General features: G+C 47.7%; 1 protein-coding gene across 1 annotated transcript in view; it reads left to right on the top strand.

Annotated features, from left to right (window-relative positions):
- The window catches only part of CADPS (calcium dependent secretion activator), a 434,176-nt gene that overhangs the window by 142,902 nt on the left and 271,861 nt on the right, over window positions 1-19,413 (top strand). The window contains exons 10-11 of the mRNA XM_078776828.1: window positions 40-106; window positions 2,481-2,589. Coding sequence (XP_078632954.1) covers window positions 40-106; window positions 2,481-2,589 — 176 coding nt within the window. The remainder of the gene's footprint in view (window positions 1-39; window positions 107-2,480; window positions 2,590-19,413) is intronic.

Raw genomic sequence — 19,413 nt, 5'->3', positions numbered from 1 at the left:
TGTAGGGAAATTTGATTGGACATTTGTTCCTTCATGCAGGTGTCTTTGGACTCAAGGGAAGAATGCTTGGAAACGCTGGAAGAAGAGATACTTTGTTCTTGTTCAGGTGAATTTACACAAATGTGCAAATTTACATAATGGCGTAGATAATGAAGGTGGTGTTACATGTGGTGGTAGGTGTAGGATTATATTTTTGGGCATGTGATGGCTAACTGAATAGCTCCGAGGAATCCTGGTGCTTTACAGGAAGGCCCACCATGCTTTGGATGGATGTTAAGCCGGGTGTTCCATCTGATAGCTTTCGCTGGTCGATGTTATAGATCCCCCACAGCATATCTTTTGAAAATATGTAATCAAATGTGTGCCAGAATCCTGACCAAATTCCAGATCTCTACCTTAAGGCCGAAAAAAATATATTGCTGGTCTCTGGTCCGACCAAAGTTCCAGAATTGATGCGGCGATGCGATTTTTTTATTTTTTATTTTTATTTTTTTGAAAAGCATGGATTGCACATATAGAGGTGTTTTTTGTGTCCTCATGCCTTGCGGTCCTCGTCATCTGCTGTGGCGCCATCCAGAGAGAAATTAAAGACAGCCAATGGGACTTGTAGGCCTTTGTTTTTGTAAATAATGAACACAAGCTTAAGTTATTTTAAAATGTATTTATTCTGAAAATTAGTAAGTTCTTCAAGCATATTATAGACTGCCATTTCGATCTCGAGATCGCCTCGCCGTACCGTTAAACATTCCAATGCGTCGATCACGTCAACACTGCGCATGCGCAAGTGGTCTAACAGGCCGATGGTCTCCCACGATCTCTTCTCCCTGTCCACCAGATTATCACAGACACTTACTACTTCATGACAAACGAGATAGGATCCAGGCCTAACTAACGAGACCACCCGCAGCTCTCTAGGCCTTCTGGTTGCTTCACACGAACCCGACAAAGAACGTCTTCGTTTCAATAAATGACAATATCCAGACGATAGAGGCCTTGCATCGCGTGGGCGTCGTCCATGGCAACCGGTTCCGGCCGCCATCTTGGGTGGCATAAACAACATGGCGGGAAAGCTGTCGTTTCGTCAGACGGACCTGTCAGTTTACGCCCGTAGCTTGCCCGTTGAGGCGTTTTCGCGGTATTGCGAGAAACCGAGGCTGTGTCATCTGCCTGTGGACCCGTGTGGACCCACAAGTACGCCACACGCACTCCACGGTCCACACACACTCCACACGTATGCCACATGTACGCCACACACACTCCACACGTATGCCACACACACTCCACACGGACGACACAAGTACGCCACACGTACGCCACACACACTCCACATGTACGCCACACACCACATGTACGCCACAAGTACGCCACACGTATGCCACACACACTCCACACGTACACCACACACACTCCACACGTATGCCACACACACTCCACACACACTCCACAAGTACGCCACACGTACACCACAAGTACGCCATATGTATGCCACACACACTCCACAAGTACGCCACACACACTCCACAAGTACGCCACACACACTCCACACATACGCCACACACACTCCACACGGACGCCACACATACGCCACACACACCCCACAAGTACGCCACACATACGCCACACACACTCCACACACACTCCACACGTATGCCACATGTACGCCACACACACTCCACACGTATGCCACACACACTCCACACGTACGCCATACACACTCCACATGTACGTAACCAAATGCCTAATCCTGCTTTTCACTTCGCGAGCGAAGGTAACAACCTCATGAGCCATATTCTCACCTGAGAGCTGCAGTCAAGGCAGCTATGAAACCGTTTTAGCGTTGTGTCGTCCGGATGAAATCGGGCTGTACATCCGACAGCACAACAACTCTTTACCATCGTGTAGGGGGCAATTTATATGTGAGACGAGTTTCAAATTGCCGCCATGACGTATGGTGGCAGAAGCAATGTTTTGCCACCCAAGCGGTCACGTGACTAAGACGATGACGTCACATGCAACTTCCCTATTGGATTCATGACGTCACGGCACACAAAACTACTCATATCTTTGGAACGGCTGGTTGGATTTGGACAAACTAAACGCAGTTTTGTAGGGGAGAACCGTGCGCGAACGTCGATACCAAATTTGAAAAATAAAATTGTTGACGCGCAGGGTCAAAATCGATGCGCGCGCTGACCAGAGACCGGAAATATATTTTTCTCGGCCTAATATGGAGGGCACTGAGTCTGCGGAATAGCTGCACCACCACCATGAGGCCTCCAGCTGCGTCCACTATACATTTGCTAAAATATTAGGTTATGGAGGTGCAGGTGATGGAAGCAAGTGATGGAGGTGGAGGCAGAGAATGAGGTTGACATTATCATGGAGGTGGTAAAGTTATGATGACTACATCATTGGTAGTGTTTCTGATGCGAACTCTAATCACATGCGAATGATTGAGGTGCCACGTGTGTCCATTGCAGGTGAGCCAGTATGCATTTGCCATGTGCAGCTACCGTGAGAAGAAATCTGAGCCACAAGAGTTGCTGCAGATGGATGGTTACACCGTGGATTACAGTGACCCACACCCAGGTTAGTGCTGGACATGCCATGGTGCTTTACAGGTAAGGTGCCGCGAGATGGCATCAAGTGGGTACCATATACAAATATTGGAGGTTATTTATTCCTTCGTTTACTTTGAAGAGCGGAAGGGAAAGCTGACAAACCGACTCCGAGCACGAAACAGCCTCAACAATTCAGACCTTCCTGTGTGGGACGACTGGGGAAAAGTAATGCCAGCAGATGGGACACCTGGCTCAACATCCATCCATGGGATGGTGCACTCTGTGACACAATGGCCTACCTGTGAACCACCAATCAGACGGGTCAGGAATCGGACCCAGACCAGACTCAAAGGTAAATGTGCTAGCACGACAGAATAAAGTTGTCAAAGCACCAAAGAAAAAGGAGAAATGAATAAGAGAATGAATCGTACTTCCTTGCCTCAATGCACGAGTTCTCATTGGTTCTTTCCATGGCTTGACTGCTGATCCCTCATGAAAACCAGTGGCTCAAATTCTGGTTATGAAAATGGAAGCCAGTGCTTGCTGCTTGGGATTGAATTGCTTTGACATCAAACACCAAAACAGTTTCATCTTTCTTGATAAATGGGAATCATTTTGTTGGCTTTAACTGGACAGACAACGGAGCACCTGCAGACAGCAGACTGCGCTAGATAAAATTACAATTGGCGAATAATCAAGATCTCCAGTTTTTTTAAAACAGGAGAACACGAGTGTGACGTAATTCAGATCACCTTTCTTCAAGAAAGTATTTTTTTGTAAATGCTTTGCATTTGCATCCATCTTTTTGGAATAATGCTTTTTTTTTTTAAGGTACAACATGAACTGCTTTCAATAAAATTGATGTGCCCATGTTGACGAAGTCGCCGGAGGCATTGTTTTCGGGATGTCCATCCGTGTGTCTGTCCGAACATCCGTGATAGTTTTTCATTACTGCGATAACTTAACAATGACTGAAGGGATCTAAGTAAAACTTGGTCCAGTTATGTATAATGATGTGAAGATGAACTGATTAGATTATGGGGTTACGAGATCAAAGGTCAGAGGTCATGTTCGGTAAATATCCAGTTACCGCGATAACTTGTGAACCAGTGATGAGATTTTGATCAATGTTGGTACAAATATGTATTGTGATGCAAAGATAATAATAATAATAATGCATTTATTTTATATAGCGCTTTTCAGGAAGCCCAAAGATGCATTGACAGAGTGCAAAACATAATGCATAGCAAAACATAAAAACAATTGCAAAAAAAGAAGAATCAATAGGTAAATAATCAAAGCAAAAGGAAGGAGAAGGAGAAGAGATAGTCAGGGGTTAAATGCTGTGGGTTAAATGTTGAATGCAGTGTTGAACAGGTGGGTCTTGAGTGATGTTTTGAATGTGGTGAGTGAGGAGGAGTCTTTGATGGTGTGAGGTAGTGAGTTCCAGAGGGTGGGAGCAGCGATGGAGAAGGCCCTGTCCTCCCAGGATCTGAATTTGGTCCGGATGGGAGGGGGGGGTGGGGGGGGGGGGGGTCAGGAGGTTGGTACCAGCAGAGCGGAGGTTGCGGGTGGGAGTGTGTCTGGAGAGGAGGTCAGCCAGGTAGGATGGGGCAGGTTATGGAGGGCTTTGTAGGTCAAGAGGAGGATTTTGTACTGGATTCTCTGGGAGATGGGGAGCCAGTGAAGCTTGTAAAGGACGGGGGTGATGTGGTCACGGGTCCGGGAATGGGTGAGTAGACGGGCAGCGGAGTTCTGAATGTATTGGAGTCTATTGGTGATTGTTGAGGGTGAACCATAAAGGAGGCTATTGCAGTAGTCCAGACAGGAAGTGATGAAGGCATGGATGAGGGTTTCTGCAGCCACGGAGGAGAGGGATGGACGGAGACGGGCGATGTTTTTCAGGTGAAAGAAGGCTGTCTTTGTGATCTGTTTAGTGTATTTGTCGAAGGAGAGGGTTTGGTCAAAGACGATGCCAAGATTCCGGATGTGAGGGGAGGTGGATACTGGGATACCGTCGATGTTGAGGGCAAAGTTATGGGTGGATTTTATGATCGTTTTTGGGCCAATGATGATTATTTCAGATTTATCATAGTTAAGTTTGAGGAAGTTGATTTGAAGCCAGGATTTTATTTCAGTGATGCAGTTTGTCAGGATAGAGTGGGTGGCGGTGGAGATGGACTTGGTGGAGATGAAAAGCTGGATGTCATCGGCGAAGCAGTGGAATTGGAGACCATGACGGCGGATTAAGTGACCGAGGGGGGACAGGTAAAGGATGAAGAGGAGGGGCCAAGAACTGAACCTTGGGGGACACCTTGGGGGAGGGGAGCAGTGGGGGATTTGCAGTTATTGATGGAGATGAACTGGCGTCTGTCAGAGAGGTATGATTTAATCCAAGAGAGGGCAGTGCCGGTAATGTTAGAGGTGGTTTCAAGTCGGGTGAGGAGGATGGTGTGATCGATGGTGTCAAAGGTGGCGCTGAGGTCGAGGAGGATGAGAATGTTGAGGTTGCCAGCGTCAGAGGAGAGGAGAAGGTCGTTGGTGATTTTGAGGAGAGCAGTTTCAGTACTGTGGTTGGAGCGGAATCCGGATTGGAATGTTTCATGCAGGTTATTGGCAGAGAGGTGATGTTTAAGTTGAGTGGCTACAGCACGTTCCAAAACTTTTGACAGAAAGGGTAGGTTGGAGATGGGTCTGAAGTTATTTAGGGTGTCAGGGTTTAGTCCAGGTTTTTTCAGAATGGGGGTAACAGCAGCAATTTTGAGGGACGGTGGGACGATGCCTGTAGACAGGGAGGAGTTTATTGTTGCAATGATAAGTGGAGAGAGAGCAGGAAGGGAGGCCTTGACAAAGCTGGAGGGGATGGGGTCAAGAGTGCAGGTGGCAGTTTTCATTCCTATGAGGAGTTCAGAGAGGTCAGTAGGGGAGACTGGGGAGAATTGAGACAGGGGATGGCAGGATAAGGGGGGGGGGGGGCAGGTGGTTTGAGGGGGAGCGGGTGCGGCGGTGGTCAAGCTGTTGTAGATGTTTTCAATTTTGCGTTGGAAGAATGAAAGGAAGGAGATGCAGTTGTCTACTGTGAATGACTGGGTGGTGGTGTTCAGGGGGCTGAGGAGTTTGTTTATTGTAGAGAAGAGAGCTTTTGGGTTTCCGGAGCCAGAGTGGATAATTTGAGAGTTGTAGGCGGAGCGGGCGTGGGAGAGGGCATCTTTATAGTGTTGTAGGTGGTCCTTGTAGGCCTGGGAATGAACTGTGAGACCTGTTTTATTGCGGAGTCTTTCAAGTTGGTGAGCACGAGTTTTCATCAGGCGGAGTTCAGGGGTAAACCAGGGAGCAGAATGGGTGAAAGAAACTGTTTTGGTTTTCATAGGCGCAAGCTGGTCAAGGCAGGAGGAGAGAGTGTGGTTGTAGTAGTCAGGGAGGTCAGAAGGGGTGTGGAGGTCAACGAAGGGAGAAGTGGACATTTTTTCAGAGAGGGTGGATGAGAATGAGGTCGGTGAAAGAGCGCTTAGCTTACGGAAGTTGATAGTGCAATAATGCCTTGGTGCTGGGGTGGGGATGTTGATGGTCAGAGTGATGGCTAAGTGGTCAGAGAGATGGTTAAGTGGTCAGAGAGAGTGAGGTCGGAGCCAGAGAGATGGTGCAAAATTAGTCCAGTAGAGCAGACCAGGTCCAAAATGTGACCACGGTTATGGGTCGGAAAGTTGACATGTTGAGTGAGGTTAAAGCAGGTGAGTAAAGCAGTGAAGTCAGTGGTTATCGTGGAGTCAGTGGAGTCCATGTGGATATTGAAATCACCAAGGAGGAGGATTGAGGGGGAGAGGGAACATAGCTGGGTCAGAAAGTAGGAGAAGTCAGACAGGAATGATGGGTGTGGTTTGGGAGGGTGGTAGACAACAGCCATGACTGACTGTGTGTGACCAGAGAGTTTAAAAGCCAGGTGTTCAAATGATGGAGCAGATGCGATGGAGATGAGGCTGGTCCTGATGTCTTGTCGGTGAATAACGGCAATTCCACCACCTCGGCCCTCCGAGCGTGGTTTATTGATGTAAAAATATCCATTGGGTGTGGTGAGGTTGAGTGCGAAGTAGTCCAGAGGTTGTTGCCAGGTCTCAGTGAGACAGAGAAAGTCCAGTTTATTTTCCAGGATGTAGTCGTTCAGGATGAGGCATGTGTTGTTGAGGGACCGGGTATTGAACAGGGTGAGCTTGATGTTGTTTTGTACGGCGGGTATGAATTCAGGTGATTTGGCCAGGGTTCGCAGACAGGAGGTGCGATTGTGTGCGTTGTTGTGACCAGGTGCGCTGGGACGATGAGTGGGAGTGCGCTGAGCCGACCAGAGGACGGGGATGGAGTGACCTGATTGTAAATAAACAAACTTACGACCGGAGCCACGGTGAATGTACCTGGGTCGACGCAGGAGTCCATTGGATTTGATTGCAGAGATGCATGATGGGGTGGAGCGAGTATTAAGCAGGAGAAGCCTTGCGGCGGAGTACCACAGAGCCATGCCAGCAGGAGCGAAGAGACGAGCACAAGGCCAAGGTCGAGGAGTGAAACAATGGGCACAACCCACGGGAGCGGGCCCGAGGAAACAGCAAAGGAGCCGAGCAGGTGAGGCTAGGAGCAGAGCCGGGACCACGCAGAGGGCAGACAGGAGCGAAGAGACGAGCACGAGGCCAAGGTTGAGGAGGCAAAGCAGCAAATGCAGCGGCAAACGACCGCCGCCGCTAATCAAGATCACGGCGGCAAACCGCCATCACCACCGCTGCAAACAATGGGCACAACCCACGGGAGCGGGCCCGAGGAAACAGCGAAGGAGCCGAGTAGGTGAAGCTAGGAGCAGCAGAGCAGAGCCGGGACCATGCAGAGGGCAGACCCAATGGCCAAAAATCCGCCATGACCACCAGAAAAGCAAGATACGGACAATGGTCCAGTCAGAGAAGCGGCGAGCAAGCGACGCCAGCGTCCTCTCCGGACCGGACCGGAAGCCTTCAAAGATGAACTGATTAGATTATGCGGTTATGATGTCAAAGGTCAGAGGTCATGTTCGGTAAAAATCCTGTTACCGTGATAACTTACCAATGGCTGAAGGGATCTAAGTAAAACTCGATACAGGTATTATAATGATGTAAGGATGAACTGACTTGGTTATGGGGTCAAGAGGTCAAAGGTCAGAGGTCCTGTTAGGTAATCATTATATTACCGAGCTAACTTGTGAACCAGTGATGGGAATTTGATCAAATTGGTCGAAGTATATATTATGATGCAAATATGAACTTGTTCGATTTTGGCATCAATAGGTCAAAGGTCAGCATTTGTAATAGGTTTTTGGCACCGCGATAACTTAACAATGGCTGAAGGCTGAAGGGATCTAAGTAAAACTTGGTCCAGTTATGTATAATGATGTAAAGATGAACTGATTAGATTATGGGGTTACGAGGCCAAAGGTCAGAGGTCATGTTTGGTAAAAATCCTGTTACCGCGATAACTTGTGAACCAATGATCAGATTTTGATCAATGTTGGTACAAATATGTATTGTGATGCAAAGATGAACTGGTTAGATTTTGGCATCAAGAGGTCAAAGGTCAGCATCTGTAATAGGTTTTTGTTACCCGCGATAACTTAAGAACGGCTGAAGGTAACTAAGTCATACTTAGTACAAGTATATATAATGATGAAAAGATAAACGGATTTGATTATGGGGTCAAGAGGTGAAAGGCCAGAGGTCCCTTTGGGTAAAAAAAAAATGTTACTGCACAAACTTGTGAACCAGTGATGAGATTTTGCCCAAATTGATACAAGTATATGTTACGATGCAAAAATGAACTGATTAGATTTCAGCATGAAAGCTCAAAGCTCAGAGGTCAGAGGTCATGTCAGGTAAAAATGTGATACTTGAGAACAGCTTCGGGGATTTAAATCCAACTTGGTAGGAGCATGTATAATAATGTTATAATGTGTGTGGAGGCATATCGGTTGACATCACGACGTCGAAGAGTGCTCTTCTAGTTTCTGCAAATGTTTGTTTGTGAGATTTTGTGTTTGTACATTGTTCATAAGTAGAATTTCAGAAGCCATTTTGATTCAAACAGCACTTTGTACCATGCTGACACTCCAAGGTGTGTGGTACGACGCCTTTACACGCAGTGCACGCGATGGAGATAGGTACATGAAATTTTTAAATTCCACACAAAACATACAACTTATTTTGTTCAGCACAATCAACCGTGTCTTCCACAAAGAATCACAATATCAGCAGAGATGTGTTATTTCATCGCAATGAATGAGCGCATTACCTGTGCTACGGTTCCCTTAAGGACAACAATCAGTGGCCATGCATCGGCTGCACTGGCCCATTCATTGGCAGCTATTCATTCCTGCCAGACTAGGAATTGCATCCCGCGCTTGCAAACAATGCTATGATGGCAGAACGACAACGAAAGCACAACGTCTCAGTTGCCTTGACCTGAAAAAGCTGCCTTGGCCATTTCAATCTCAATGGCTTCGTAAAGGATTCTGGATGCTGCTTTGGCCACAAAGCATCCCTGAAAAATGCTTTAGACAGGATTTTATTACAGCTCCTCAAGATTCTGTTCTCAGCTTGTTGGGAATTCTGCTCAAGTATTTGCACATCCAGTCTGATGCACAAAAGAAAATTTTTACTTTCATATTCATTTGTACTTGCAACGGGATCTGCCCTATGGGCGGGGCTTCAATTGGGAGGCCCAAATGAAAAGGCAAAATATCAGAAATTTAAGGTTTTTTTTATTTCAAACGATTTATATAAACATCCGTTAAATCATATCACACGCAAATCATCAATATCGAAACAGTATTTGTAGAATTTCAATAAAAGCCACATCACTGTTCATATCGGTAAATATTATTCCATCGTGTTTGGAAAAATTGGAAATTGGAAAATTGGGGAAAAATTGGGAAAACAATAGAGCCTATTTTACTCCAGGGGGTCCCAGGATTACCCAACCAAAATTTCGTTGCAATCGGTTCAGCCGTTTTTGCGGTACATGGGAACAGACGGACGGACAGACATTTGGTGAATTATAATAAGATACTTGTGGAGGAGCTACTTGTCTTGGATACTTGTCAAGATACTTGTCAAGGCTTGTGGAGAAGCTAGAATATAGAACGGGCCTGGGCATAATCGAATGATAATAACAATGGAAATAAGAGTGTTTCTGAGGGAGGGGGTGGGAGGGGGGGGAGGAGGGGAGTAGGGGAGTAGGGGAGTAGGGGAAAAGATAGTTACGTGGAAAGGTAAGTACACCCCCATGTAAAGTTTTGACTTTTTCAACATATTTCAACATACAGCTATTTGATCTTCATTTCAACAATATTGATAGATAAAGGTGATATAATATAACAAATATCATGAAACATTTACATTTTGTAGTCCATTGTATAATTTAAATAAACATAAATGCAAATTTCGCATGTGGAAAAAGTAAGTACACCCTTGGCTCTAATAGGTGGTATTGCCCGCTTTGGCAGAAACAACCTCAAGTAGAGGTTTCCTATAACTGTCTACCAGTCTCTGACATCGACTGGGAGAAATTTTTCCCCACTCCTCCATGCAGAATTATTTCAGCTGTGCGATGTTTGAGGGGTTTCTTGCATGCACAGCTCGTTTCAAATCCCCCCACAACATCTCGATGGGATTTAGATCCGGACTTTGACTTGGCCTTTCCAGAACCATCCATTTCTTTCTTTTCAGCCATTCCTTGGTGGATTTACTGGTATGTTTAGGGTCATTGTCATGTTGCAAGGTCCACCTTCGGTTGAGCTTCAACTTTCCGACAGATGGCCTCACATTATCCTCAAGCACCCTCTGGTACAATGAAGAATTCCTAGTGGATTCTATGATGGTGAGCTGCCCAGGCCCTGATGCAGCAAAGCTGCCCCAAACCATAATATTTCCACCACCATGCTTTGCAGTTGGTATCAGGTTCTTGTGGTCAAATGCTGTTTGGTTTTCACCAAACATGTCTTCTGGTACTGTGGCCAAATAGCTCTACCTTTGACTCATCTGTCCAGGGCACATTGTTCCAGAAGTGCTGGTCTTTCCCTAGGTGTTCATTGGCAATCTTTAGTCTTGCCCTGATGTTCTTTCTGGACAGCAAAGGTTTCCTCCTGGCACACCTCCTGTCATGAAATTCTGTCTAACGTCTGAACCCAGGTGTCATGCGTCTTTTTCCCGCTACGCGGCCGTTATAAGAACTCAGTCATTCAGCGCTATGATCATACCTGAGACATTAACTGTATGCTATGCTGGTGCATAACTAGATGGTACGTACCGCCACTTTGTTACGGCTTGCTTGCTTGTACTCATTTGTAAACTCATTACTAGTTCCGATGTATGCTGAATATTGATATGATGTTCGCTGGTTCTCTTTACAGGTATTGTTCGGGATCAAATGATATTAAACTCATGATCTGAGCCAATGTTGTAACTCTGATTCTTACAACAATTAATATCATTCGGCTCTTGTTTTGATCGACAACGATGACTCATAAGCTGATTCTCGTCCCGATCTTCGGAGCGGATCCACAAGCATCGGACTCGTCTGCCCAGCTGCAGCACTGGCTTCGACTGCTGACGAGTTACCTCGGAGCCCAAGCGGATCTCACGGATGAGACAAAGCTCGCAGTGCTTAACTCTCGTGTGTCCCATTCTGTCTATCAGTACATTTCTCAGTGCGTCACATACGCTACTGCTGAAGCGGAACTACGCCGAATCTACATCAAGACTCGAAGCGTGGTCTACACCCAGTACCTGCTCTCCTCACGACGGCAGGACTCTTCGGAATCCATCGATCACTTCATTCAGGATCTCTGCCGTTTAGCGAAGGACTGTACAGGTGAACCTAGATCCCATGAACAAGTCTGTGATGATTTAATGAGAGATGCATTTGCTTCCGGGGTAAACTCACCGATGATACGTCAAAGATTGCTAGAAACTACCGATCTAACTTTTGAGACTACTCATAAGAATGCGCTCATTTACGACGAGGCGTGGAGACAATCGGAGGCATACGATCGTCACGATCGTCCGCACGTCACTGCGGGGCTAACCGGTGAGCGACCGGAGAGGGCTGCGGCAGCGGAGCGAGTGGATGCTGAACCTCCGCTGGAATTGGGGACAACGGACACTCTCGAGGCTTCGGGCCCGAGTGTGACCGCCGCTGATGCCACGACCCCATCTGCCGGGGTTACCGCAAAGTGCTATTTTTGTGGAAATCGAAATCATTTGAGAACAGTTTGTCCCGCGCGCGAAGCGACATGCCATTTGTGCTCACGGAAAGGTCATTTCTCAAAGGTATGCCGATCGACACGGGGCCAGCGAACGGACCAGCGAACTCGCCCGACATTGTCCGTGCTTTTCGCACGGTCCGGGGCACAATCTGCATCTCGTGCGACCTTGACTAGGATCCACTCGCAGCCTGCGAGGCGCCGTCGCGTGCCCTTGACTGTGATCTCCCCGCATGGGCCTTGCGCGGCACACATGCCCTTGACGGGAACTCTTTCATCGCCCGCGGCGATTTCACGCTCGACACTAGCTGGCGTCGGACCTGCGCGCGTGGCTCGATTGCCACCTCTGGATGTTTCGACAACTACAGGGCCACCCGGGTTAACCAACGCTGTTATTCCAGTCATGATTGAGGGACAGATGGTCAACGCCTTGATCGACACGGGTTCTACGAATAGCTATGTTGACTTGCGGCTCATCCAGAAGCATGGATGGCCAATTCTCGGGTCAACGCGCAGGATTTTCATGGCTTCCCAAGCTCTTTGGCTGCGTACCAAAGGCGAATGCCAGTTGAAGCTAGTGATCAATGGCCGCATTTTTCCGGATGTGCATTTAATGGTTTTACCTACGTTATGTGCAGAAGTGCTACTAGGTCACAATTTTCTCCGTCGACATGGACGGTTGGAAATGGAATTTGGAGGTGACAATACTCTCTCTGTGTGTGTTCTGGCCAGAATGGAAATTGAACCCCTGACACTGTTTCCAAATTTGACTCCTGACTGCACCCCGGTTGCCATTAAATCGCGACGATACTCGCGGGCTGACACACAATTTATAGCAGAGGAAACTAGTCGACTTCTAAAGGCGGGTATAATCGAACCTAGTCGATCGCCTTGGAGGGCTCAAGTTCTGGTAGTCCAGACAGAAAATCATCGCAAACGCATGGTAATCGACTACTCGCAGACGATTAATCGGTTTACGCAATTGGACGCCTACCCACTCCCGGGATTGGATTCCCTGGTTCGGCAGGTGGCCCAGTACTTGATCTACAGCACATTAGATCTCCGCATCGCGTATCATCAGATCCCTATCGTGGAGGCCGTTCGCATCTACACTGGGTTTGAATCCAGACAGAGGTTGTACCAGTTCACTCTATTACCTTTTGGGGTCACAAACGGGGTGGCATGTTTTCAAAGGGCTATAGATGACATAATCGCTAAGGAACACTTAACCGATGTCTTTGTTTACCTGGACAATCTCACAGTATGTGGGTACGATCAGGCCCATCATGATGCTAATTTGCAGCATTTCCTCCAGGTTGCGCGCAAGTATCGGCTAACTCTGAACAAGGATAAATGTCGCTATTCCGCCCGAACGATAGATCTCCTGGGGTACACCGTGACCCAGGGCACTATCACTCCAGACAAGGAGCGGCTGCGACCTTTGCTCGACATGGCCCCACCACATGATCGCGCTTCGTTGAAGCGTTCCCTCGGACTGTTTGCACATTACTCGAAGTGGGTCTAAAGTTTTTCTGAAAAGCTCCACCCACTTGTAGATTGCAAGGTGTTCCCCATGGGTCATGCTGCCAAGGCCGCTTTCCATGACCTGAAGTCCGACATAGCTGGCGCCGCTGTATCGTCTATCGATGACAGTCAACCCTTTGTTTTGGAAAGCGATGCGTCAGACCACGCAATAGCTGCCACGCTCTCTCAAGGGGGGTGACCTGTCACCTTTGTATACTGAATCGAGGCTCGTGAAAGAGCTAACATTTACTTCACAAACAAATCAACCAGACAAACAAAATATATAAAAAGAGGGAGTGGAAGACAAGATGGGGAGAGAAAGGGAAGCACACAAACACAACATTTGAGAGCAGGGAGATGTGTGGAAGGGAGAGGGCTTGGGGGGAGGAGGCGTGGGAAGGGGGGGGGGGGAGGGAGAAGTATAAAACACAAGGACACCAAGGACTTCCAGGACAGAAGTTGGTATTTCAAAAAAGTGGAATTGGGGTGAAATTAGCGGGGGTAGAAAAGATCAAGGTTTTGGATGGGGGAAGATAAGAGATGGTGGTGAACAGCTGTTTTAAAGACCTGGAGGGTGGAGTGGGATTGAAGAGAGTGAGGGAGTTTGTTCCAGAGGCGGGAGAAAAGAGGAATGAAGGAGTGAAGGTGAGCAGAGAGTCTTGATTTTGGCAGTTTGACCATAAGAGGGTTGCAGGCAGATCTTGTGTGACCTGTAGGAATATTTGCGGGACAGAGCCCAGAGAGAGCTGGGGGGGCATGGCCAGAGAGGAATCGGTAGAAGACGGAAAGACCACCAACCTGCCTGCGGTGAGTGAGTGAGAGGCCCTTGGAGTTAGCTTCATCGCGGGAGATTCCAATGATTCTGAATGCTTTGGTTTCAACAGCGTGAAGACGAGCTCGGTGTGAGGCAGGAGCACCAGCCCAGAGAGGAGAGCAGTATTCCATTGAGCTGCGGATGAAAGTCTTGTATGTGGTGAGGAGCTCAGGTGTGCCAAGGAAGGACTACGCACGACGGAGGATGCCCAGTCGGCGACTGGCTTTGGAGGCCAGATTTGAAATGTGGTTTTCCCAGGAAAGATCATGGCAGATAGTGAGACCCAAAAGCTTGAGTGACAGAACTTCTTGGAGAGGATTATTCAGAAAGTGGATGGGAGGGTTGTCCAGTCGGTCTTTTCGGAAAGACATCGTAAGAGTGTGAGATTTGTCAGGATTGAAAGACATGTTCCACTTGTTTTCCCAGTCTGTGATTTTGTCCAGGTCTGCAGAGAGTGAGGAGGCTGCAGACTGCCGATCTGAGGGATGAAGAATGGAGCGACAGAGAGTAGAGTCATCAGCAAAGAGATACAGAGGATTTTCAAGAGAGTCAGAGAGATCATTGATGAAGACCAGAAAAAGCACAGGGCCCAGAACACTGCCTTGTGGAACTCCAGCCTGAACAGGAAGAGGAGATGAGAGAAACCCATTCAGGGCCACACGTTGACTACGACTAGAGAGGAAGTCCGCCAGCCATGCGTGGAGATTTCCATGGATACCAAAAGAGGAGAGTTTGGTGAGCAGAGCGGGGTGCCAGACCGTATCGAATGCACGTGATATGTCAAGGGAGACTGCTCTAATTTCCTGTTTGGCATTGAGGACCTCCATCCATTGTTGACAAAGCAGAAGCAGCATGTCCAGAGTAGAGTGTCCAGGTCTGAAACCAAATTGATGATCAGAGATCAAGCCATTGGAGAAGAGGAAATATTTCATATCTGAAGCAATGATGGATTCCATGACTTTGCTGATAATTGGGAGAAGGCTGATTGGTCTGTAGTTACTGGGATCTGTTTTTGCACCTTTTTTGTGCAAAGCGGTGATGTTGGCAGATTTCCAAGCAGATGGAAGATGACCTTGAGCAAAAGAGAGGGTGAAGAGAACAGAGAGAGGGAGTGAAAGAGCGGAAGAACAGGATTTTAGGACCCGTGGACTGATGCCGTCAGGTCCAGTTGCAGAATCCGAGTCGAGGGTTGACAGAAACTTTTCCACCTTGTCAGGAGGAAAGGACACAGAGTCCAGGAGCAGCTGGGTATGACTGGGTATGGTGGTTACAGAGAGGGATGGGTTTGGGACACAAGATGTAGAGGCAAACACAGAGTTGAGGCATTCAGCTTTTTCACGTGCGGAGTCAGCCGTGTGGCCATTTGAGGTGAGGGAGGGGATGGAGGGGGAACAATCACCAGAAACACATTTGACTAGACGCCACCAGGATTTGGAAGAGGGAGACAGATAAGAGAGTTCGGTCCTGAGAACGGAGAGATATTGTTTCCTGGCTCTCCTGAGGGTGGACACACACTTGTTTCGGGCTTTGTGAAATGAAATGAGATTTCCTTCCGTTGGATTTGCTTTCCAGGAGACGAAAGCAAGTTGTTTCTGGGCAATAGCCTCACCACAAGATTCTGTGTACCATGGACGGGAGGAAGGGTATGACAACTGAAGACGAGATGGGATAAATCTGTGCATGAGAGAGAGCAATTTACTTTGGAAGAATTCCCAGGAGGTGCCTTCTTTTCAAGGACTCTCTCCTCCGCGGAGAAACGTCATTCGTCTGTCGAGAAGGAAGCGTACGCCATCGTTGAATCTATTCGGCGTTGGAGACCCCGATCTGCTTGGCAAATGTTTTCAGGTCATTACTGATCAGCAAAGCGTCGCTTTCATGTACGACACGCACCATGCTCAACGCATTAAGAATGAAAAGATCTCTCGCTGGCGGATAGAGCTGGCCAATTTTTGCTACACTATTAAGTATCGCCCACGCCCACGGCGGGATAATCTCGCTGCAGACGCATTATCACGCCCTTCGGTGTGTGCGAGTCTCACCTCCTTTGAGGATCTGCGGGTTCTTCATGAGACGTTGTGCCATCCCGGAGTGACGCGTTTCGCTCATTATGTGCGCAGTCACAATTTGCCCTACTCTGTCGAGGACATTCGGCAGCTGTGTCGCACTTGTTCCGTATGTGTTGAACTCAAACCTCGTTTCTACAAACCACCAATGGGTACACTGATTCAGGCTACTCGGCCTTGGGAGAGATTGGCAATGGACTTTAAAGGGCCTCTACCGGCTTCGTGCCTCCCTGCTAGTCCTAGCCTACCGGCCTCGGATAGCTCTCGCTATCTCATCACGATAGTTGATGAGTTCTCCAGATTCCCTTTTGCTTTCCCGTGCAATGATATGTCCTCTGCGACTGTTATCCGGTGTCTGCAGATTTTGTTCTCCATGTTCGGGAATCCGGCTTACGTACACACCGATCGAGGTGCTGTGTTTCTGTCCCAGTATGTGAGGACCTTTTTGCTCCAGCGCAATATAGCTTCAAGCTATACTACCCCGTACAGGCCTCAGGCGAACGGTCAGGTGGAAAGATTTAATGACATTATATGGAAGGCCATTATTCTGGGCCTTAAGTCTCGAGGACTAGAACTGGACCGATGGACCTGGATTGTGCACGGGGCGTTAAACTCGATCAGGACTTTATTATGCACAGCTCCTAATCAAACTCCTCACGACCGTCTGTTTCGTTACTCGCGTCGTTCTGGTGCTGTTCGACCTTTGCCGGGCTGGCTAGCTGAGCCCGGACCGGCTTTCCTCAAACGCGCTGTTCGTCAAAGTAAATATGACCCGCTTGTCGACAAGGTTCACGTTCTCCAAGCCAATCCCGAGCACGCTCGAGTGCTGCTGCCAAATGGACGCGAGTCTACTGTCTCCATGCGGGGATACCATTCAGCCGGAACTCGGCCAGGGGGACCCGTTGATGGGGAATTCACCGTCGGCTCCGCTCCCGCACATGCCCGATCCGGTCGGCCCTGAGCCGCCGCCCCCGTCTCCCGAGATGGGCGGTTATTCCGACGTGGGGGAATTTGGTCTCGCGGTTGAAGCTCCCGAATTTGGTCTCGCGGTTGAAGCTCCCGACGCTTCCCGAACACGCGCAGGAAGAGATATTCGACGCCCCGATCGCTACGGCTGGAACTGACATGACTCTCTGCTCTATGTACTCTTTTGCTACCTGAGTTACTATACTGCTATCCCGCTTGCTTTCACCCCTAGGGGTCGTGACGATTGAACGCCGGGGAGAATGTCATGAAATTCTGTCTAACGTCTGAACCCAGGTGTCATGCGTCTTTTGCCCGCTACGCGGCCGTTATAAGAACTCGGTCATTCAGCGCTATGATCATACCTGAGACATTAACTGTATACTATGCTAGTGCATAACTAGATGTTACGTACCGCCACTTTGTTACGGCTTGCTTGCTTGTACTCATTTGTAAACTCATTAATAGTTCCGATGTATGCTGAATATTGATATGATGTTCGCTGGTTCTTTTTACAGGTATTGTTCGGGATCGAATGATATTAAACCCATGATCTGAGCCAATGTTGTAATTCTGATTCTTACAACACCTCCCATGTAGATCAAATTTGTGCAGCCTCTTTCTAATGGTAGACTCGTGCACTTTGACATCAACAGTGGCAAGAGCTACCTGTAGGTCCCGTGATGACATTCTGGGGTTCTTAGAGACTTCTTTCAGCATCTTGCGGTCTGCTCTCTGGCTGAACTTGCTGGGGCGACCTGGCCTGAACAAGTTGGCAGTTGTTTGGAATCTTTTCCACTGTCTTGTAGATGATCTTCCGGACAGTCGAATGATTGATTTCAAATTGTTTGGAGATCTTTTTAAATCCCTTCCCAGACTCGTAGGCATCTATAACCTTCTTTCTGAAGGCCTCAGAGCGCTCTTTGATCTTGGCATGGTGACGCCGCACACTTCAACAACAAAGAGCAAACCAAACTAAATGTCTGAGGTTTAAATAAGACAGGTTCCTCCAAGATCCTCTCTAACGATGTTCTAATCATTTGCACCTGAGCTGGTGCACCTGATTCTAATTTTAGGTATTTGAAGGAGTGATAAATGTAGCGGTGTACTTACTTTTTCCACATGCAAAATTTGCATTTATGTTTATTTAAATTATACAATGGACTAAAAAATGTAAATGTTTCATGATATTTGTTATATTATATCACCTTTATCTCTCAATATTGTTGAAATGAAGATCAAATAGCTGTATGTTGAAATATGTTGAAAAAGTCACAACTTTACATGGGGTGTACTTACTTTTTCACATGACTGTAGAAACAGCAAGGTAGAAGGACAAGATATAAAGAGACTTGGAGGAAGAAAGTACACTGGGAATAATGAGAGCAAGGGGATCTCAAAGGGGGGCATAGGAGGTAAACAAGCTGGGTACAGGCACAAACTGTCAATCACAAAAGTTGTCGGGAAAACTGTGGAAGAAGCAGAAATGGAACAACAATAAAAACCATCGAAGATTAGCGTGAGGCAGTGGGGGGAGAAAATCCGATAACCAGCAAACATGGAGAGAGGTGCGATTGTGGAGGGGGAATGATGGTGGAAAATATCATGGGTATGGATGGGTGGTGGCCTAAGGTGGTAGTGAACATTAAGCACTGGAGGGAAGAATGAGATTGAAGAGATTGCAGAAGTTGGTTCCACAGGTGTGAAGAAAGAGGAACAAATGAATAGAGGTGAGCATTGAGCCAGGATTTTGTGAGTTTCACAAAAAGGGGGTTACTAACATATCGCGTGTGTCCTGTAGAAACCTATGAGTAAGCGGGAGGCTGGAGGGAGGAGGGAGAGAAGATGGAAAGGGCAGAGAGTGCAACAACAACAACAGGCATTTTAAGGCCATTTTCCCTGCTGGAGCGGGGGTTAGCCTTGCAGGCCCCATGACAATCTTCTCAATTTTGCCCTATTTTCTGCATCTCCCCTTGTTAGCCCCCTTGCCCGCATTTCTTCTTCCACCATCTTTAGCCAAGTCTTTCTCGGTCTTTCCAGACCAAAGAAAAGGGCAGAGAGTTCAAGACCAAAAATTAGGTGGTCGTAGACTGATAGGCCACTGACCTGTCTGTGATGTGAAAGTAGATATACACGGAATCCCCCCCTCCTCTCCCGCCTCTGGAACAAACTCCCTCACTCTCTTCAATCCCACTCCACCCTCCAGGTCTTTAAAAC

The sequence above is a fragment of the Myxine glutinosa genome, chromosome 4, assembly GCF_964187855.1.
Source record: "Myxine glutinosa chromosome 4, kmMyxGlut1.1, whole genome shotgun sequence".
Lineage (NCBI taxonomy): Eukaryota > Metazoa > Chordata > Myxini > Myxiniformes > Myxinidae > Myxine > Myxine glutinosa.
The sequence above is the reverse complement of the archived record's forward strand: the minus strand, read 5'-3'. Positions and strand labels throughout refer to the sequence as shown.